Genomic DNA, 24022 nt, shown 5'->3' with positions numbered 1-24022 from the left:
ATTCCTAGAGCACAAATATAACCCCCACCCCCTTTTTTTTTTTTTGGAATCCTATCCGTTGCCGGTCTGTTGCCCAAATTCCACTCATGCACAGAGCTCACTCTTTCGATATCTCTTCCAATTGGCTGTACCCCATCTGGTGCCATTGACTCGTATATAGTCACTTTTTTGATCATCCGAAGATGTACCATAGCGTGTTGGTATGCCAAGAGAAACTTTATAATAGCGAAACTATCTGGGAATACATTTTGTACATCATAATGGTCATAACAATAAATAATCGAAACTTAAAAAGTATTTGAGAAAATTAGAATTACACAATTTAATTCTTGCGTTGGTGAAACTATCTCTAGGATTTATTCAGCAACAATTGTATCGTAGGATTCAAAATCGATGCTAAAATGCGTTGAATCTAGTTTCTAGCTTTTGGCAGGGCACCGTTTATTAAAACAGTTGCCGATCTGTTCCCTTCCTGGGATTCGGTTTGGACACCTTCTGGAATACGGCCCACGTGTTCGATTACGGTAATATCCTATCAAGTCAGTGCTTTTTTGATAACTTTTTCGAGCGTCTTTTAATATCAAGCTTTGAAATTACAGTAAATTTTCGGAATTTACAACGAAGAATTCACCTCAAATAAACAGAGTCCTTCTTAACGTTAGATGATTAATGTTCGTAAAAAAAACTACTTCATATTCGACTTTCGAGTTCTGTTTTGACGTGAATACGTCTTTAAAATTGCTTACATTGTGGGAGGCAATTAAAAAAAAACGAATGACATCAAAATCGGGGGATACATTTTGGTGTTGCAGCTACATATCATCTCCATCCAAAATGTAATTACACCACTGGTTAGTTAAAGGTTCAAAGAATTCGTTACGCTAAGTGAGGACTGTGACGCATCGCGCGCGGTGGAGTGGCAGGCACCGCCATTTTGAAGTGTTTTGGCTGTGTTTCGATATTTCCCTTTTTTATAGTTTTTTCTCAGAGAAGCTACGACGTTCGTTTAGGTTTCAATCGTCAGCTCTCGTCAAAATCTATCGTTTGCATATATAAAACAATAATGTTAAATAGTTACAGTGAATATATATGGTGATATGATTTAAAAAAACATAATTCTATCATACATAAAATAACGTATTTTATATTTTGTATAGAAAATATTACCTGTTACGTACATGTATTCACGGTCGTGTCCTAAACACAGCCACAACCCATTATATATATATATATATATATATATATATATATAAACACACGTAAAAGAAATAAGTGTGATTTTTCAGATTGTTTAACAAGTTTTTGATGGTTTGATAGTATACCAAGATTATTCTCGTAAATACATCTTTAACGTTAAGTGAACTCAGTGACTGTAAATTAACGAAGTCAATCGGTATATTTATAAAGATTACTTTTTTATTTTGTGATGAGCATTCTTCCTAAATTTAAAGTTAAATTTTTGAAGTAAAGCAAATTTGAGGATGGGACTACAATCAATTTTCGAGCGTTACCAAAATTCCGATGGCATAAGGGGAATATTTGGGTACGTGGTGGGGGAAACGGTAGAGGAGTAGATTGCATCAGCGGTTACGCCATTCCAACGCAAGCGCTAGCGGTCGAATGGGAAGACGGCAAAGTTGAGGGGTTAAGTATTTATGAACATAGTGTGGCATGCTATATGTATACTGCGCTTTTGCATTTTCAACATGCAATTAGTGATCGCTTCTTCCAGCCAATGATATCGCTCTGTACTACAGTGGATAACACAAGTTGTAATATCTTCAGACAGTATTATCTTGCAATAATAAAAAAATAATATATTAATGCTAGACCAAACAAAATGACTGTCTTCTGTTGTCCAACATTATTTAACAAAAGTTTACGTTAGCATTTATAAAAAAAGTCATGTTATACACGTAATATAGGTAAATCAAATTTATTCTATTAATTCATTACATTTTTTTAAAAAAACATCAAGTTCTCTAGTATTAAAAAAAATTAAGAACATTTAGATGAATAAAACTTCTGTTTTGTCTTAGATTCGAACAGAATATTAGAAAGATTTGAATTAAAATTTATAGGATAGTTTGCCTTAGGTGGTAGTACATAGTTACAATTTTTATTAAATATAGTAATAATGTTCAAAGAAAACAACATGAAACATCGACATTGTTATGAGTACACACATGTATCAACATATTCAACTGACATTAAAGTAACATGATAACACATTTAATATATTTAACATTTGTATGCTCCACACATATCAATAGGAAGTGCGATATATAATGTCAGTAACTTTGATAAACTAAACAACATTAATTCACACAATAAAACTATCATGACTCCAAAATACTATAAATTTAATAGAAAAAATGATGCATTTTAAACTACCGTTGGTTTCCTAGCACATACGCTTTGTACAAACACAATTCATTCATCTTTTTAATAAAGTTATCGTAACCTGATGTCAAGTAATCGTGATGAAGCAGACGGCACAAACACGAGAAACTGACTTGCATTCCAGAGCACAGCGTCGTCAACCTGGTTTATGTTTTCATCGGGAAAATGGTGGGATGTTCACATGCAATAGACCACGTCTACTCCTGACCCAGTTTCCTGGTCCCTGTCGTAGTGAGAGCTTCTTCGTGATCAGTTGTCCATGAGATGTTAAGTCTCAACAAAATAACGCAAAATTCCTATGAATCTGAATTTAAACACTAATGATTATCCCACGTAATTTTGTTATGTATCAACTTTTAAAGCGTTTTTTTATTTCATTTTGTTAAACAGTCAAAACGATCTTCTAATAAACATCTCATATTTTTAAAATAGTAACTGTTAGTTCTTATTGATATATAACTCACTTAGTACATGATACAATTTTCAAACAAATAAACAAAATGTGAAAATGACATATTTAACCCTGAGTTTCTGAGTAACTTTTTAAAACTTTCATGTGAGTAGTATGTTTCGGTTCCTCCGGAACCAGGCGCAGGCACCAGGCGCTGGAGCCGGGAGCCGTACCACCATCTTGGATTGTGACGTCACGGCGACCATCTTGCTTGACCTTTGACTATGACCTTGACCATGAACCTTCAAAATTTGCGAAAATATGTCAAAATTTGATATATTTGCTCAAAATTCCTGAAAACCCGCCAAATCTCCAGTTTTTGGATAGAAAAAGCTGCTAAAAAATTCTCAAAATTTTTGAAAAATTAAATATTTCTCTTTTCGAGGGAAAAATTCCCGTTTCGAGGGAAAATTTACCGTTATTAGTCCTTCAAAATACCAGCGGCTACAAATGTCTTATATTGAGGCTTAAGCATCCATGTCTACAGCCTCAGATAAGCATCTGACTTCATCATGGATTATGTTATTTGGAATATGATGTCACCGTTGCCATTTACGTTATGGCCGCTATCATGAAAATCTTTATTATCCGATTTTAATAATAATATTTTTTAATTTATAAAAAAATAAACTTATTAAAATTAACTAAAAAATATTTAAAAAACACACATTTATGACATGGAGCTTGGAGTCCTCGGTTCGAAACCGGTGAGAACAAAAAAAATAAATATGGTGACCGATCCTTTTCTCACGGTGGCTGCTGGCAGACTGACCCCCACCACTTTGTTCAAAACATATATATATCGGCAGTTAGCATGACGTCATGTCCGCTATCTTGAAAATCCGTAATTTTAATGCTATAAATTCGGGAAAAAATTTAATTGTATATCAAAAAATAATATTTTAATAAAATATTAATTTAAAAGCACTTCTGCCATTCCGTTACGGCTGCCATCTTGAAAAACCCTAAGTTTTATGCTAGAAACTAGTAAAAAATTCAAAAAATTATAAATTAATATACAATAAAATACTATTTAAAAACTCACACCTTTAAGTCCTCGGTTCGAACCTGGTAAGAGCAAAAATAAAAATAAATGTCGATAGATTGTTCTTCCACGGAAGCCACCAGCAGACTGACCTCCCACTACTTAAATCAAAGTATATATCATCAGAAGGTATGTCGTCATGTCATTCATATTGTTTTCGTCTGCTGGAGGCCACCTCAATCGTGTTTTCAGCTACTAAGAGTGTGCCACCATCATGTTAGTGTAATTTTTACCCGCTAGAGTACAGTTATCAATTATTATTACTGAGGCGCCCGCCACCTTTAAACTTGGACACCATCTTCAAATTGTGTAATTATTTAGCTAGAGATTCGGGAAAAATTCCAAAAAACATCAAATAAATTGGGAATAAATATACTGATTATATGATCGACTTAGGTCCTTGGTACGATACCTAGGCGATGATAAAACAACTTAATTTTATGTAAAAAAATCAATTTCAATAAATAATGATCAAAGTTCTGAAAAAAGCATAGTTTCCAAAATAACCTTCATCCTATAAGCCATTACGGCCACCGTCTTGGATATTTGTGTTTATTGACCTAGAAATTCGGGAAATATTTCAAAATTTACAGAAAAAATCACACATTACTTTAATATTGAATCGATACTTGGTTCGATCTATGGACAAAGCTAAAAATAAATTTAATTTTAATACCAGAGAAGTGACTGGTTCGAGAAATAAAACACCGCAAGTTCTTTTACAAACATAATGTTTATTACATAAATTCTATTCTACTACAGGATCACTTCCGGAACCAACAATCTTATAAACATTTAGCCCTGCATAGGCGCGAAATGACTTATTCTTAGCTCCAATCGGTTTATACTAGACAAGGACCAACCAGAATCTTTACTGACATAGTCCTCTTCTTGACAGAGTTTCTGGATACTGTGTTTAACAGTTTGCTTCACATCGTCAGAACTGTAAATTACTGCAGCCGATGTCTTGAATGCACACTTCTTCACTTTGTCATCGAACAGATATGGCTTTCCATATATACAGTCCAACCACAAGTTATATTTCAAAGGTCCGTTTGTTGCTACGTCATCAGTAAGATGATTGATTATGTTCTGTCTGATATCGTCAACAAAATAACAAATGTCGTTGGACTTACTAAGCGTATTTAGATAATAGTAGTCGTTCATTGTTCCACGAAATGCAGACTGCGCCAAGTAGAAGCCATTTTCATTCACCTGTACAGCACCGATCACAGTCTTAGGTTTAGTTCCATGTCCAGATACCATTGCAATCGGTTGCTGCGCATCTGATTTATTTTTTTGCTTGCACGCTTTCGAGTCTCCAATCTAAAGCGAGGAGTCGAAATTTCTGCAGGTAGTTCAGCAGTAGGCGCACGGATTTCACCTTAAGAGTTTTTCGCATGTCGACGCATATTATCAATTCGAGTACACCATTCATTACACTCATCTAAGCGAAACTTTTTGCGAGAAGGATTCTTCGTACATTTACTCCTCTCATGTCTCCTTACATCATGAGCAAATGAATAACATCATATCGCAGTAGCTGCAAGGATACCGCGGTGATGAAGACGAGCCTTTCAGACCCGATCCAGATACTGAAGTTGCCGCAGTCGTACCATTACCAGGCATACTCCTATGCACATCAATCATTCGCTGTTGTATAGAAACCTACACATTCTACTGCGCAACAGGTTATTTGCATGTCTCCAAGAATTGCTGCAAATTAGCATTTCTTGTAAATTACTTGCGACAATTCTCACAGCCAAACATTTTTGATAAAGGTTCTTAGCACATTTTCTCTTCTCGTGTCGACGTACGTTGCTGTTGTTTGAGAAAATCTTGTCTCAGTAACGGACCCGAAGTTAATTAGTTGTTGACGAATCAGCACCCATTGAAGTCTCCATCGATGGCAGACCAGCGTTCGCCGAGTTTTCCTGTGCAGCCAGCAATACCGGCTGGTGGTACCGCGACTGTTGAAGTCTCCTCCATTGTTGACGTCATCGTTGCCAACGGGATCTGCTCCTTCTTCGTCGCCGCTGACTCAGGGTTCCCGTAGACGATGGTACAACGTCCATCAAGTTCGCCGTTTTAGACTGTAAAAATGTCATCGAGTTCACAAGAACAGGTAATTACGCGAATTATGCACCAGAAGAAACAAACTAGGTGATCCTTACACCTTCAACGACAGTAACAAACTGAGCGATCTGGTGTCTGGGACTCGCTTATATACATGCACCCCATATAATAATACTGTTACGATTTACCGCGGGGTTAGTAAAGGATAGCCCTATTAAAGATTTTATTACTAAACAGTTTTATCGATGGACATTTATTATGTCACTTACAATAAATCTTTTAAAATGGCAAATAATTAATTGCACTTAAAAATGTTGCTTCCACAGTCACTCATTTTCAACACACACACACCTCGCTGGGCCGCACCTCTGGCGCAACTCTCGCCGCAGCACCCCTCGTGGATCTCCGCCGCGGGACAACGTCGCCGCACTCCGCCGCCGCCGACGCACTTGCCTTCGCCGATGATCCGCTCGTCGCCTCGTTCGGAATTTCACTCGGGACTCCGCCGCGCCCGCGACACTATCGCCCGGAACTGAACTCTCCGCCCTGTAGTCTTCGTCCAGGGACTCCGCCGCTTTATCGCCCGGAAACTGCCCGCCGGAGAGCTCCCGTCTGAACTCTTACTCAACTCCACTAAAACTCTCTATGAGGCCGGTGTCCCTACGGCTTTTATGTCAGCCCAGGTGCTTTCCAGAAATCGCGAGCGCGGCTGGGGCCAGTTGCGTCATTCCGCAACGGCCCGAAGGCTTAAATATCTCGAAACACTTGTCGGCGGCTGCCAGCTGCGAGGTTTCAGATGTCTAGCTATCAGCGCCACGCGGACACCTGAGTTTTGAAGGGGGGGGGGGGGGGGAGCGGCGTCCCAAATGCGCACGGTACATCTCATGTTGCAGCGGCAGCCTGTCAGCCAGCTAGCGCTGCACCTGCGCGTGACGCGGCCTTGCTCACGTACGTAACAATACGCTAGTTAAATCACTGACCATTTACTATACTACACAAGTCAAACCGACATTAAAAAAGAGGAACATATGATAAAAAAATTTGATGCAGTGTGATACTTACTCGTCTCATGTATTCGAACCAATCAGTATACGCTAGGATCCAAGAGCTACTATTCACACCATCAGATCCATCTACTTTTGCCACCAATGCCCCAATTACCCATCAGCTTCAAGTGCTCCAAGAGCTCCAAATCTCTATTCGCTCCAACACGCAATGTACGTAAAATACACGCAATGTACGCGCTTGTACGCAATGTACGCAATGTACACGCAAAAACTACGCATCGTTTACGCAGGTCAAGTATTTAATGAAAACGAAGCAAATCTGGACGTAAATTCTACAGAACAATAGCATACATAACGAAAAGGAGTTGCATTCTCACGTGCAATCAACTCGGTAGAATGCGATCGTCAATGTTAAGTTAGGATATAATGTCTTCAACAATCTATGAACCCAGCAGTTTTTATTTCCAAAATTCATTGGTTCTTACAGTCATTGGCTCCAACAATCATTGGCTCCAACAGTCATTGGCTCCAACAGTCATTAGCTCCAACAGTCATTAGCTTCAACTGTCATTGGCGCCAACAGTCATTGGCGCCAACAGTCATTGGCGCCAACAGTCATTGGCGCCAACAGTCATTCGCACCAACAGTCATTGGCTCCAACAGTCATTGGCTCCAACAGTCATTGGCTCCAACAGTCATTGGCTCCAAAAGTCATTGGCTCCAAAAGTCATTGGCTCCAACAGTCATTAGCTCCAACAGTCATTAGCTCCAACAGTCATTAGCTGCAACAGTCATTAGCTCCAACAGGCATTAGCTCCAACAGGCAATTGCACCAACTGTATTTGGCTCCATCAATCAATGACGCCATAGTATTTGACTACAAACAGTCTTAGGCCTAGCGCTATTTGACCATAAGACTATGAGGCTACGAAGATACGAGACTACAGAACTGCAAGTCTAATAGGTACTTGACTACGAAGCTACAAGTCTATAAGGCTCCAATTCCTGCATCTGTCTTTGGCTGAATTTTCTCTTTGGCTCCAAATGCTCCAACAACATTATTTTATAAGATTACAAGGTTACTTGATTACGTAGCTACAAGTCAGCGAGGCTCCAAGGCATCATGACTACGCGACTACAAGCCATGTGGTTACGAGACTACGTGATTTTAGTCTTAAAGGTTACGAGACTGCGAGGCTACAGGACTACGAAACTTACAGAACACACCGTTACGTGATCACGAAGCTACATGACTACGAACCTACCAGAACATTAGGTTACGTGATTCCGAGACTACAGGACTACGAAGTTTCCAGAACACAATGTTATGTGCTTGCGAGGCTACAGGACAACGAGGCATCTAGGACACTAAGGCAACATGGCTACAGTCCTACTGGGCTCTAACTGACTAAAATACCTCCATTCAGTGGTGAGAGTTAATTTATCTCATGCAAAATAACCTGTTGTAAGTAGTCCCGATTCTTGCCATCAAATGACGCCTTGTGTTGCTTGCAGGTAAATGATATTTAGTTATTTTATGTGGGATGCGAGATGCTCACTAACGATCGCAAAAGAAGGATGGCTTCGATAGACCTCAAGGAGACGGAAGTTAGACCTTCCTGTCAGTGTTTCTCAGATGTCTCAGAGCTTATTATTATATGACTGAGTAATTGTGTTTTTATTTACCACCTGATAAAAATATTACAAGTTCTCATTTAGTAGTAGCAGAAATTCACTAATAAAATTCAACTCTGAATAAAATGTTATGGCTCATTAAGTAAAAAATCCTTCGTGTAGAGATCAATTTCTCACTAATAACCAGAAGCACTTGGAGAAAACCATCAGATCTCTAGCCAGGAATAATCAGGAGCACTCACAGAAAAAAATCTATATATATTGCAAGAAAAATCAGGATCACATGAAGAAAGTTTGCCTTAATATCAGAAAAAAAATTAAAAACAAATCAAATAAAATAATAATAAATAATAAAAAAAACAAAAAATGGACAAAACATTTCAAAAATTCTGCCTTGTACTAGAACTCGAACCTTGCTAGAGATCAATTTGGACATTCATAGCTGCTGGGATTTTTTAGGACATAAAACAGTACATTTGCCCTCGAAACGGGAATTTTTCCCTCGAAAAGAGAATATTTTTTTCAAAGATTATGAGAATTATAGAGGAATATTTTTTTTTTCAAAAAACTGTAAATTTTGGCGAATTTTTAGAAATTTTCGAAAATTATTGAGAATTTTAACAATTTTAGCAAATATTGAAGGTTATAGGTCAAGATTTTCCAAGATGAAATCACAAAACAAGATGGCGGATCAACTCCCGATACCAGCACCTGGCGCCTAGCGCAAGAGGATCAAAAACATACCACTCATGTGGTTAATAAAACATTGTAATTTTAAATTTTATAACCTATACAATCAAGTCTAACATGAATAACCTGGAAATCTGTGATCTAATATCAATCGATTAATGAAGACAGCGAAAAAAAGGAACAATTTAATTTTAACCGAACTGAAAAATTATTACTAAATAAGTAGTGACGGCTGAAACAAAAGCACCTAAGAAATGAAAATCTAGAGAAAAGAAACCAAAACCTGAAAACTTTACTAACGGTAGCGTTGCATCTATGATTAGCACCCTCGCCGTGTTTCTCGTGTCTGCATCAATAATGCTCAGCAGTTTCAGCTTCTGGACTAGCTTCACTGTCTTGCTGGCTTCGTAAGTGGCAAGCTCGCACGAAGATATCAGCAAGGCCAGTTTGGAAAAATGTAATAGGCTCCTGGTCACTGAAGCGACGGAGGTATGAAACTGCAAATCGTGTTGGTAACCATCGACGCCACGCGGAAAGCTGTAGTACAGAGATGTGACGATGGAGATGAAAGTTGCAATGACATCCAGCATGATCGGTAGACCGTACAGTGAGTTTATTGATTCCACAATATCGGACAGTTTGCCGTGCAATTCCATCAGCTGAATGATCTTCAGCTGCAACGAACACACTCCCGTGCTCCAATATGTACCCGTCAGGCGAACGCTATCCGAGTTGCTCCGAAAAACCGGGCTCGCCGCCAAGTTGTCAGAAGCATACTCCAACATCTCGCTCATTGAAACGTTTATAGCTTTGAACCGTTGGCTCAGGACGATCACCACAGTGATTAGGTTCGTGGTCACTATCAAGGAGATTATCAAGGGAACGCACGCGAGAACCCAAAAGAAAATAACCGTGGGTTGTCCGTACCAGACATTGACGTAAGCATAGTACGTTAGTGCGATGGTGGTGGCGGAAAAGCAAGCTATGAGAACTAGCTGTAGGATAGTTGCTCTTCGGTGCGATCCCTGCAGGTGTGTCACGAGTGCTCTGTCTGCTTCGACGAGCCTCGCAAGTACCTGCCGCCTGCTCTCCTCCTTCCTGAACAGGTTGTTGTAGAAGTACCCCGACACAGAGCAGTAGACGGCCGCGGTGCCCACCCCGTACCAGATGTTCAGCAGAGTCTGGACTTGTCGCAAGCTGACGATGAGGTGCGTGGCGCCGGTCGCCGCGACAGCCAGGGCGACGGCTGCGTTGTACAGCGCATGCGCGGCGCCACCGGCCGGCAAGAGTCCTGCAGCCGCCAGAAGGACACGCACTGGCCACAGCGAGGACTCCAGGTCCTTCGGGTTCAGCGAGAGCCTCGCCATGCTGTAAATGTTTACTTGGTAGGTTCCTTGAGATGGCTCGGCTTCCGGGTTTCAGCCTACGTCGTAGGCGAAAATTTCACCGACGTTTCGCTCGACCTTGCAATCGATTAACCCTTTATAGGTTACTGGTATATATATTTACCACCATCTCTACCGGCTAAACTGTTAGTGGTAGAATAATTTACCGGGCTCCTCCAAGTTCCTCTGGCAACCAACAGATAGCATACAAAGCCACAGTAGCTTGGACGACTGTAGCGTCTGTCTGAGGATCTAGGAAACATTGGATGGTAAATTATCTTACCACTGCCCATTAGACGTCAGTACTTTTCATGTTTTGCGCGCATTGTGTTGAGTTGGTGTTTACAAATTCATAAATATTGAACAAACACATGTAAGAATGAAATGCTTATTTTTTCTGAGTTCAAGGGATACTGTAGTAGAAAAAAATTATGTGTTGCTGCCATAACTTAAAAATTATTTCGTTTTCTTTGTGATCTTGCCTAAAATTATGTGATGTACCAGCATTTTATGTGAATCGTAGATAGTAAAATAATTTTTTATGGCCCTTGTGAAACTTCTTATTTTTATTACAAAATATATCCAGAACATTGACAAATAGTTGCCATTATTTTTGTTCTTTCGGCAAAGATGTTATTCTATAAAACTTGTTGGTGCTATGCATTCGAGGCTGCACTTTGTATTCTTGGACAGTTATTGGTAGAATAATTTACCACCTCGAAAAAAAAAATTCAAATTTTAGTTTCTTTCACTTTCAAAAGAAAGTCATATTTATTGCTAATTATTTATATTCCATTCCTAGTTTTTGCCCCTATTTTGTAAAATTACAATATTCAAGGAATGTGCAAAGAATGTACCTACAGGTATGTGGATTCAAACCAAAATAAAGCCGCCAGTTATTGTTTCACGTTTTTTTTTTTTTCATTTCTGTTTTTTTATAAGAACTTTTTTTGTTGCATAAAGCATAATCCTTTTTCTTTACTATAAAAATGAATAAAAAAATAAAAACATGTATATCTTTCATAGGAAAAAAATATGTCCCCTCGAAGAAGTCTCTGTACTGATGAAGCACTGCAATTATTTTTTTTCCCTTGATGAGTAGGCAATGCTATGCAGTGGGCTGGAAATCACGACGCTGGTGGCTACGTATATTTTATTATCTGATTGAGTGTGCCATTGTAAATTCCTACATTTTATATTGTGAAGAATTAAAAAAAAAAAAAATTGTAAACCAATGACACATTTGAGTTACCGCTCAATTCTGGCGAACCAGATGATTGGAACTTTCGTGAGTCGCAAAAAAAAAAAAAAAAAACGGTATAAGCCCAGGTACATCGAAGGCAAGGAAACAAAACAGTTCTCATTCCTTTTCAAACACTGAAAACTATACACGACTAACTAACGTTGGTGACCATTTGCCCGTTATTGGGACATACAGAAGTTGCGCTCTCTGCAGCACTTCAAACAAACAAAAACGAAGTAACATAATTTGCAAACAGTGCAATGTTGGCCTTTGCAAAGGCTGTTTTGCTACCTTTCATAAATCCGAGTGAGTGAAACACACGATAGCAGAGGTAATTTTTTTTTCAATGTAGAAAGAATTCTGCATATTTTGTGTTCTCTGTACTAATTTCTATTTAGGTCTATATAAAATGTTTGTCAACATTTTATAGATAAGTGTATAGAAACTATAAATCATATTCACCTTTTCTTTCACAGTGAAGTATTAGAAACAAATTTCATTACATTGCACATTTTGTGTTCCATTCCAGTTACAATTCCCAAACAACTAACCTGTTTGTATATAAATAGTAATGTCAAGCATTTATTTTTGCACATTGTAAATATACAAATTAGGCTAACGAGTGAAAATGAATTTTGCGATTGTGATAAAAAAATTTTACCATATAATTCATTTTCAGGTATTTTATTTTGTCCTATTTTATAATAAAATTAGTATTTTGAAAATACATTGCTGCTTACGATTGTGTTCCATGATATTCTATCATATATATTTGTGTCAGTATATCATTCTATGTATATTTTTTTATCAATCCTATATTTGTATATATTATAATCACCCCAAGTGAATTGAAGCATTTTGTTGTGTAGTGCTACATACACAGACGTATGCGCAAAGGAAAATGTTTTTAAAATTTCTATTTCTATTTTTTATATTTGTTTATCAATTCAGATTTTACTTTTTGTAAATATAAAAAATAATACCAACTATGCTGCCAATAATTCTTATGTTTATTTCATTAGCCTATATTGTCACTTGCAAGATACACTTATACATGTTAGATATCATTGCCAATGTGTTGTTTTTTTTTTGTCGGAATGTTTGTAGAATAAAAAAATGGAGTGTTTCAAAGGCGGTCGCTGACAATACAATAATTAATCATGACACAAATATAGTAATAATACATAAATTGTTTCATTTTATATTTTCTTACTAATAAAAAAAGCTGTTGACTGATAATAAATGTTTTGTGTTTGTCACAAACCTTTATGAAGTACATATATCCCAGGTGGTCACTGGTACAATAATTTACCACCCCAAAAGTATGATAAAAATATATAATTAAATAGAAAACATTATTTCCTATTGTTTTTATCAACCTAAAGAAGCTGTTCCCTAAATATAAACATTAAATGTTTGTTGCCAACCTTTTGCCCTATAAAGGGTTAAATCACTCAGCTTGTACTCTATCGAGTACCACCCAGAAGATTTATATGGAGTTCCTGATCCACTGGACCTGTACCACATGCCTAGGGAATGTAAATTGTCTGATAAGCGCTAAAATGGCTTTCTGCCTGCTTTGGTGTACTTATTTTAATTGGCTCACTCCAATAACCAACAACCCTTTTTCATATGGCCAATTTTGCTAAGCAGCATATAATACATATAACTTATATTTTCATAATCCGAATGTATCATTTTATGTTATTTTAATTCAATTATAATAATTATATTTTTTTAATTAACATATATTTTATTAGATTTGTCCCATTGCTTTTACAATAAATTTGTGGGTAAGTGTTTCCATGTGACATTATTACTGACATCGGCCAGTACCACCAACTTCGAGATATCAAAGTCAGTATTACTCTACAAGCCTTTCGGTAATCTTCGGATTTTTTCAGTCCGGGAGCCGAAGCCTCCCCCCATTCTTTTGTTTAACTTGGCCTTTTGATTACGAGTCTCTGCCGCCCCAAATTTACTGCGCACCGCGACTCTGGACTGACCACTCCGTATCTTCGGCCTCAAGACGTCACTCCGTTTTTTTAAAGTTGTAATCAGCTAGAAAAGGGATATGATTCCCACAACTTTAGTGATAAGCATTTAGTCTGTCCGTGTAGGTCTACCTCGTAGGAGTAGTAATGTTTTGTTAATCATATTTTATTAATTTTTTTAAATCATGGAAACGTCCGCAAAACCGGTTCGTGATCCCAGCACTCGGGCTGATCCTGGAAGCCATCTACATGTTTGGTGAGTTTTGACATCTTTACTCCCCGACCATCATCGTGATTAGAAGGCTTTTTCTGCCTATTTTGCCAACTGTCTGTGAACCAGTTCTGACAGAAGTACTATAATCTAGACGATATAATTATTTTGCCTTCTGAAACTAAAAGATCCACTTATCACCCCAATCATCAAGAGAGAGTGAAGTGTAACAAATTTATAACATAACTTGAGTTTACTCTGTTATGACTGAGGAGTGTAATAGTTGGTAACTGCTATCCTGATGATGGCGGCTGCAAGGTCAAGCGAAACGTCAGTGAAATCTTTGCCTTCGTCGCGTCTACACCCAAAAATCCAAGCAACTGCAGTTCATCATAAATTAGGAACAAATAATAATGCGAATTTTCGTATCTCTACAAACTAATTCCTGCATAATCTTTTATTTGTAAATTGTGAGTTCCTTTCCCGCGCATTTATGCTTTGTGTTGCCCCAGCACCTCGAATAGTTAAATTTATTTGTAAACATTTCTCTGTATTAATTGCGTACATTAATGAGCAAAATTTAATTTCATTTATTGTTATTCAATTATCTTTTACATATTTTTAATAATTCTCGAATGAAAAATTGATTAAAATATATAATTATGACTATTTTAGTAAGAAATATTCTGTATTATCTCGCAAATTGTAATTCATACAACCAAAAATAATCACTGCCAAATTGTACAAATTTACAATATATTTCTTGTATTGTTACAAACTATTTCTTGACAACTTGTTTCCGTTTAATATTTTGTGAACGTACAGAAAAAATAATACTTTTCTGCGTATGTTAACCACAAGCTTTATCTCAGAATCGTTTACAATTCGATTTAGTTGGAGTGAAGGTGTTCACAAGGTGCGTCCGATTCCTATTCATTATTGTTTTCAGCGCGCCTCTTGACATATAGGCCACCCATGCCTTCAGCTCGCAGGCACGAATAATAGTTATTTATATAAAACTGCCCTGAACCTGGCATATGAGGAAAACTGGTGATGGAAGTACGTATGTAAACAGTTCATGTGATTCCACCATGACATTGATAGAGCTGAATAGAAACCAAACATTTCGCATCCATATCGTATTCAGAATTCGAAAACGTTTAAAGTTGTCCACGAAACTAAATGAATGTTATTTCTAGATGAATATATTTTAATGTTAGTATTTATTTCATTTAGTATATTTTTCTTGTATAGTAATGACAAAAATTAACATGAATCAGGCCTACGTGTACATGAGTAAAAGTGCACGATAACAGTATCTAATATATTTCTCGATAATGAATAATCCATATTACTGCTTCTAAATGTAATTATTAGAGACCTGCAATATTCGCGGATTCAATGACCTCCAGGATAGACTCTACTGCACTCTGCACACTCGGGCAAATGCCAACTGTTCATTGGCTGCTGACTTGTGAGTCGTCTCGACTGGGTGGCCTGTGATTCGACACTTCTTTGAGTGAGGGTCTCTAATTGGCCCTCATTAATCCAGATTAACAGTGAACCAATTGCAGAAGCAGCGCTAAGGTATAATTATTTGAATTGTAGCATATCACGAAATGAATCCGCGAATTTTGCAGGTCTCTAGTAATTATCTAGCACGATTAAAAATACTACTAATTATAAAATTTATCATGTGGTTATGTATTTTGTTGTACATCATTTGCGATTTTTTTTAGTTTAAATGCCTCTATTAATTTAATTTGTTAGAAAACTATTTTTTTATCATTGTCTTAAACCAATACATAATTTTAAAGAAAATACTAAAACTAATAATTCGGTATTTTAAAATACTATTATTAGTGAATTATATTTTTAGTAGAAAATTTCACCCAGTTGAAAATCAAGGTTCTTTAAAACCGAACAATTAATATTTAAAACCAATATTTCTAGAGTTGTTTACAGTTATGTTAAACGTAGTAAATTAATGCTTTCAAAATTATTCGTTGACCTTTCCCTTGAATAAATTTGTGTAATTCAACACATGTCTTGTTATTGTTGTATTCAAATTGGAACCTTAGAGAAAATTTATGAAAAAGCTCCAAACCTTAATTCAAATATTCATTTGAAAGATTTAAATGTTATAGTAAAAAAGCATGCATGCTGAGTGTTTGGTTTCAGTTACTAACCACTGAAGTTCTGACACATACCTTTTTTTCTGAGAAATGTTTCGATGGCAACCCACACACAAGCTTAGTCAGTGAAACCAACACTTCCGAAATGACAGATGTTCTAATGTTTCAGAGTACCTCACGTACCCAAGTTGTTTCAGTTCAATAAATGTTATTTAGAAGTTATTTTGTTGTTCAATGCTTGGGAATCTTGCCTCGCTAGTCGAGATGCGGCACTGCCCTGAGACCTGATTGAACTCGTAGCGCGTCAACACTCGACAAGACTAATTATCTAATGCGTGTGCTATCGAACGAGAATCTCTGTTTGCATATGGGCGAAGGGTTCGATGAAGGATACACTCAGAGGACGAAACAATGGACTAAATAGATTAAGCGGCCGTGCATTGGGGAGTTCTGATGACGGACAGCACAGAACTGATGACGCTTAAGTGATTGCACATCGTAATACCATTAGCCACGACTGTTCAACTGGTTCTCACACAAAAGGATGACAAGCAGGCAAAAGAAAAGAAAAAAAATGTTATAACCCGGCCATGCGTTTTTATTTGATTGCGAATCCATCATTAAAATAAGACAGAAGATAATTGAATTCGATCAACCACTGTGAAATCCGACACATTATCTTTGAATTTTTAAAACAACATATCTGCAACTAGAAGGCATTAGTCGCTATGACCGATATTCAAAAACACAACAAAAATTGTTTACGTGTACCATAACGGTATTCTTATTGCACAATTAGCCCACTCCCGTTTTTTTTTTTTTTTAATTTTATCCGTTCTCGGTCTGTTGCCCAAATTACGCGCATGCGTAGAGTTTACTTTTATCTCTTCCAGATGGCTGAACCGCATCTGGTGCCATTGACTCGTATATATTCACTTTTGTGATCATCCTGGGAGGTACCATAGCGTGGTGGTGTGCCTATCGAAACTATCCTGGAATACATTCTGTTCACTAACAAGAATTAATCGTAACTAATAAAAGTACCTGAGAAAATTTTAAAAGCCTGTTCTGTTTTTTTTTTTTTTTTTTTTTTGCGATGTTGCTGCTATCTCTAGTATTTTTACCGTAACAATTTGCTTCGATGGTTGCGAAACGTCAGCTATATCGCGTTGAAACCAGTTTTCTAGCCTCGCGCAGGGCACCGATTATTAGGACGGTTGCCGATATGTTCCTCTTGCTGGGATTCGGTTTGGACACGTTCTGGAATACGGCCAGCGAGTTAGGTTCTGGTTGTGTCCCAACAAGGCATTGTCGGGGACGCACCACAATGCCGAAATATCACAACACCAAAATGCCAATTTGACCTCAACGCCGACAGCTAGAAAACTGCTGTGTACCACAACGCCGAAATACACTAACGCCGAAAAATGTTATTGCAGGACTGCCACAAAGGTTAGGTTAGGTTAAACTAGGTTAGGTTAGACTAGGTTAGGTTAGACTAGGTTGGGTTAGACTAGGTTAGGTTAGACTAGGTTAGGTTAGACTAGGTTAGGTTAGACTAGGTTAGGTTGGACTAGGTTAGGTTAGACTAGGTTAGGTTGGACTAGGTTAGGTTGGACTAGATTAGGTTTGGCTAGATTAGGTTAGGCTAGGATAGGCTAGGTTAAGTTAGGTTAGGTTATATTACGCTAGGTTAGGTTAGGTAAGTTTAGGTTAGGTTTGATTGTGGTATTTCGGCGTTAAGGTACATTTAAGAAACACACACAAATTCATTCAGTTGTTATTTCGGCGTTGTGGTACACAGCAGTTTTCTAGCTGTCGGCGTTGTGGTCAATTTTGATATTCGGCGTTGTGGTATTTCGGCGTTGTGGTAACGACACTATTAAACTAGTTCTCTAGTCCCGCCAAAACAGCATCCTACTCCACATTCACTGGTTGTTGCGCCTTGCGTCCGTAACAGAAATAAAATGTATTCAATGTCCCTCTTATTCACACGACGGTCATATGCGCTGATGTGAGTCAGTGGGTACGGAAACATTGCGGTCAAATCTTTGCGCACGACCTACTGTTACCGTTACCGTTATTTTTTTTTCCAATTGCGTACCCAGCCTTAGAAGTGAAAATTACCCGCTGCTCCGTGTACGAGAATGTGAGCAAGTCACGCGAAGCGAGTTAGAAGTGGGAAGCCTTCTTTTCACAAACGAGAGAGCCAAAACCCAAAGTTCCCCGAAGTTCATGCTTTTTTAGATGAAATGATTGCATACTTTTATGAAAAAAATTGAATCTTTTTTATTTTTTTATTTTAATAATAAAAGAATAAATACTTGAAATTATACTAGAAATCAGATTTTTAAAAATGCTAGAATAATTAACCTTTATTGCCGAAATTGTTGTTGTAATAAGCAATAAAAACCAGATTAACTTTTCACTTCACTTTATAAACAGTCGACGAAACAGTTCACGTGTAGATGACTTGTAATTAATTTTAAAAACTGGCCTTTAGCTATAGAGTTTAAATATAATTATGAACAAGTTTTCATATAAATAATATGTAATCAAATATCTAACATAACCTATTATTACTGCACTCGCCGACAGATGCTATTTTTTTTAATAATAAAATAATAAATACTTGAAATTATACAAGTAATCAGATTAATTTTCTTACGTACATTTGACGTAGAAATTATTTCATATTACACATTTATAAACAAAGTTTTAACTTTTCACTTCTGTCAGTACGGCGCAAGCGTACAATAAGCGTAACGGGACACAGCGTAACGAAATAATGAGCATAACGGGACACTGTTTCGTGCATGCATCCAGCGTTCGTCGATGTATTAGACGTTGTCACGTCAAAAAAATATTTGCGAGAAATTTATTTATGTAAAAATCATTACCTAATACATAACTTATAATATTACAACGGCAAAAAAAACAAATCGAAAATGCATAACATTTGTGGATTATTGCGGCACATGTCTATCGTGCACTGTTATCGAATGCTGTTTAGTTTTAATGTTTGACGTGGACGACACAGCTGGTTCAAGCCGCCGTATTGATAAAACAAACCTCAATGTGCGTCATTGATAATGCGCGGATTCCCCACGCCACGTGTGATTAGCTCGTCAGCCTCCATGCTTTGTTGGCTATATCACGTGGGGAATGCTTCTACGAACTGGACGGATAGAGAGATATTTTTTAAGTGACAACGTCTAATAAATCGATGAACGCACGAAAAAGTGTCCCGTTACGCACATTGTTCCGTTACGCTATGTCCCGTTACGCTCATTGTACGCTTGGGCCGCATCTATCTCTCTTCCCACTCGATTGGCCTATGCGTCCGAGGAGAAGAAAGACAGCGGCAGCACACAACTTACATATACACGTGAACTGTTTCGTCGACTGGTTATAAAGTGAAGTGAAAAGTTAATGTGGTTTTCATTGCTTATTACAACAACAATTTCTGCAATAAAGGTTAATTATTCGTGCATTTTAAAAATCTGATTACTAGTATAATTTCAAGTACTTATTTATTCTTTTATTATTAAAATAAAAATGATTCAATTTTATTCATAAAAGTATGCAATCACTTCATCAATGTTTTGTTATGACGTCACGTTAAACTATCGTCCGTGAACCGACTTTACAGACAACCAATTTTTTTAATGCGTTTTTTTTTTCCCGGTCTCAGGCCAGAACATTCAAACGGGAAAGAGAGAGGAAATAAAATAAATCGTACTGGTTTTCAAAAGTTTTTGTGGTTTGAATATTTCGGATCGTTGAATCATTCCTTCAATGAGAGATTTTTCACATCTCTCTCTGACGAACTTTGCATAGCAATAATTAACCCTAGCCTTTTCCTTATTGACTTAATTAAATAAATGACCTATAAATAATTAACATTTCCAGAATTTTATAAAACTAAGTTACAACCTTATCTTGTATAGGTGTGTCTTGTTTCATTTTTACGTTCTTCAGGCTCTTGGTGCCTGAGGGTTTTCTCTGAGTTCGGCGAATGTGTATATATATATATATATATATATATATATATATATATAAATTTAGGCGTAAAACAACAGGTACAGATTCTTGAAAGCACTTAAGGGCCTTGCATTACACTTTTATCTTCATTTCTCCGCCATATGATGTTGCAGTCACCGCTCAATTTTTACAGTTATCCTGTGCATGACGAGAATACTGCGCGCCAGTGTATATATATGTATATATAATATATTTATATATATCGGGACAATAAGTGCGACGCTCGCTGGTGCTTCTAGCGCGGTGTCTCCTCGTGCACAGGATAACAGTAAAATTTGAGCGGTGACTGTAACATCATATGGCGGCGAAATGAAGATAAAGGGTTAATGCAAGGCCCTTAAGTGTTTTCAAGAATCTGTACCGCTTGTTTTACGCCTAAAAATTACTCTGAAAACACGCGTGTTAGCCATTTTAACTATTCTAAAAAAAAAACAGTTAAAAAAACTCAATCTGAAAAAAAAAAATAACTTATCAGATCTCGGCGAACTCTTAAATGCTTTTCGTAAGCAGTCCCTACTCGGATATCTTGTAGTTTTCACATCGCGTTGTTTTTATTTGTTTTTTTCTGAAGCTCTGCGCACCTTGTGTGTGTGCCCGGGTAGGCGGGGGCCTTAATCTTTGCGAGGACTGGCAGGCATATCGGTCACAGCGCCTTTGAAGTGAATGTCTCAAAGGGCGCTTTGCAGGATGGGAAAAAAATTCCTGACCAAACCGACCATTCTCTCCGATGATTCTTCTTCGCTCGGTGATTAATAACGATGATACGGGGGAATCTGGGTTGGGGGGGGGGGGGGGGGGTGAGAATTTGTCAGCTCTGGAATGGAGGCTTTTCCTACACACACACACCCCCCTCTCTCGCCCTTCCCCAAAAAACCCTCATAGCACGAACCCTTAACACCTCCCACCCCCACCCACCTCTTTCCCACAATCGCTGTTACTACCTCTACTCTACAAGGGCGGGGGAGACAAAAGGGGAAAAAAATAAAACCACAATCTTCCACAGGAGTAAATTGAAGTGCATCTCTTCCCCCTATACAACCTCCTAGGAATAAATTAACCGATCGTTGTTCATTCTCTCTCTCTCTCTCTCTTTCATTCTTTCTTTCGTACAAGTTTTAATGAGCCAGCGCGCGCACATGAAGTGATTAAGCTGTTCCTTAGGAATGTCTCGCTCATGCAAACGGGAGTCTCTTTACGTCCATGATATTTTTTTTTGTAGCGCCTTGCCGTGGTTAACAGAGCATTTTTTTAAAATTCGAATCCATGAAAACAAGAACGAAAAAAAAAATTTTACATAAAAAAATATTGGTTGTCTGTAAAGTCGGTTTACGGACGATAGTTTAACGTGACAACGTCATAACAAAACATTGATCAAATGATTGCATACTTTTATGAATAAAATTGAATCCTTTTTATTTTAATAATAAAAGAATAAATACTTGAAATTATACTAGTAATCAGATATTTAAAATGCAAGAATAATTAACCTTTGTTGCCGAAATTGTTGTTGTAACAAGCAATGAAAAACACATTAACTTTTCACTTCACTTTATAAACAGTCGAGTGGAAGAGAGATAGATGCGGCGCAAGCGTACAATGAGCGTAACGGGACACAGCGTAACGGAACAATGTGCGTAACGGTACACAGCGTAACGGAACAATGTGCTTAACGGGACACTTTTTCGTGCGTGCAGCAGGCGTTAATCGATTTATTAGACTTGGTCACGTCAAAAAAAATGTGTTGCGTGGTTGTCAAGCACGTTATAAGTGAAACTTCTTTAATTCTGTAGGTATATTAAATTTAAATAAAGTATGCGAGTGTGCCATAACGAGATGTTACACTCCCGACCGTTACACTCTGAGCGGTACAATGTCGTTACGCCTTGATGACGCCATTTTCTCGACTCACCTTACAAATCTGTACGTACGTTCTACTTGAAGGAAAAAATAATAATTATGAGAGAGAGAAAGAAAGATGAGACGCCCTCTTCCAAAAGAGGTTATATTTTAAGAAGGTTAAAGGAATAACCGCCCAACGTAATTACACAAGGGTACGGAATACGTTGTGATCAGGACTGGAAATCAGAACCTTTTGAAAACACGGATTGAGTCCCAAGCGTTCCTCAGCCCTGTTGCTTCCCCCCCCCCCCCCCCCCCCCCCCGCGTGTAACATCTCAGCTCTCAGCATACGGCATTTTGTAGGAGTAATTTCGTGAACGGAACGGAAGTCCCCAAAAAACGGAAATGTGTAACAACGGTGCTGCCATCTGTGGCGGATGGCACGAAACCGAAGTTCACAAAGCCAAAGAGAAACTTTATAGCATCAACTGTTAAATGAATTTTAACAAGACGGGCAGTATTAAAATAAAATTCCATGTCGAAAATCAGGTCCAAAGCCGAGCTTTAGTTTTTTTTTTTGTTTTCAACTTTTTTTTTTTTTTTTCGGTTTTATCGGAGCCTTTTCATTATATAGTTCGTGGTACCTATCCTTTGCAATTGGTAGATAACACAAACTCAACACCCAACTTATTTTATTGAAAAAATTTTTAAAACAAACTCCAACATGATACAAAAAATACGTGCATGAACTCAGCTCGAGTGTTAAAAAAAAATTACGTTAAAAATCAAAGCAAGTCTTGGTTTTCATGCAAACGTGAATTAAAATATAGAGTCTAAAATATTTCATTGTAACCCGCAAACATTTATTACTACAATAAGCGCAAAAATGGTATATCACTAAAAAGTAAAAATTAAACTTTATATAAAAACTGATTTTTATAAAACAAAATAATAAATTACGTAACAATATTTTGTATAAAAATATTATAAAATGATTACTCCTAAACTTCTGGCAATTGCTAAAAGATTTCAAAAAAATATGTCTGCATTTATATTCAAAGATATAATTAATAGAAATTAATATATAAATAAAAATCCGTCTAGAAAAGTCCTATACAAAGCGCTAGGGGAGTGCGCAATTATTTCATGTTTTAAATAAAATGTTTACTTCTTGAAATATAAACTTAAAAAAATAATTATATCTACCAAACCAAAACGATAACGGAGATTCTAGCCCACCACAAAGTCACGTCTATCCAAACCAACACCAACTACAATCAGATCAGCTGTACTCACAATTATTTCTCTCGTCGCTGCAGCAAAAACACTCGTAGCTAATCTCAAAACAAGGCATTTAAATTTCTTCGCGCCTTTGGATGAACATGCCCTGGCCTGTCCCCGGAAGCCGAACAAACGTGCTCGAGGCTCATCGAGTGGAATTCAAAAGTCTCGCGGAAATTTCTGCACCGCGCCCGGGCGTGGCCTGTACACTAACACAGTCGCGGGCCCATTTGACTCCCGGCGCGCGCGAGGCGCTACGAGGTCTCGCCTCGCTAGCAGCTGACTCTGCCCAACGCCCAGGGATGTTAGACAGTGGCTCAACGAACCTGGTACAGATGTCACTAAAAGCTGGTATCTGAAGAAGAAAAACTGGTACACTCCAAGATCTTACACTGACAAAGATCCTGTAGATTTTTTTTCATAGATTTTATATATATATATATATATATATATAAAATGATATTTATATAAACTGCTTTAATACGATATATACTTTGGAAACATAAAAGGTTACACAATTGTCAACAAATAAAGTATGATAAGGTTGGTAACCTATTTTTTATTCAATCCGCACGCCATGACG

General features: G+C 37.5%; 1 protein-coding gene across 1 annotated transcript; it reads right to left on the bottom strand.

Moving 5' to 3' along the window:
• Positions 1-9365: 9365 nt before the first annotated feature.
• Positions 9366-23748, bottom strand: LOC134541324 (putative gustatory receptor 2a). The gene is made up of 2 exons (XM_063384732.1): positions 23455-23748; positions 9366-10675 (listed from the first exon to the last, which is right to left on the bottom strand). Exon 2 carries the CDS (start codon positions 10672-10674, stop codon positions 9499-9501), a length of 1176 nt encoding a protein of 391 aa, XP_063240802.1. The 5' UTR covers position 10675; positions 23455-23748; the 3' UTR covers positions 9366-9498.
• Between the last annotated feature and the right edge of the window lie 274 nt (positions 23749-24022).

This window comes from Bacillus rossius, chromosome 18, assembly GCF_032445375.1.
Source record: "Bacillus rossius redtenbacheri isolate Brsri chromosome 18, Brsri_v3, whole genome shotgun sequence".
Classification (NCBI taxonomy): Eukaryota; Metazoa; Arthropoda; class Insecta; order Phasmatodea; family Bacillidae; genus Bacillus; species Bacillus rossius.
Note: the sequence above shows the minus strand (reverse complement) of the source record. Positions and strands in the feature narration are given on the sequence as shown.

Excerpts from the sequence above, each read along its gene's own strand:
- LOC134541324 (XM_063384732.1), bottom strand. The coding sequence starts at position 10,674 with ATGGCGAGGCTCTCGCTGAACCCGAAGGACCTGGAGTCCTCGCTGTGG.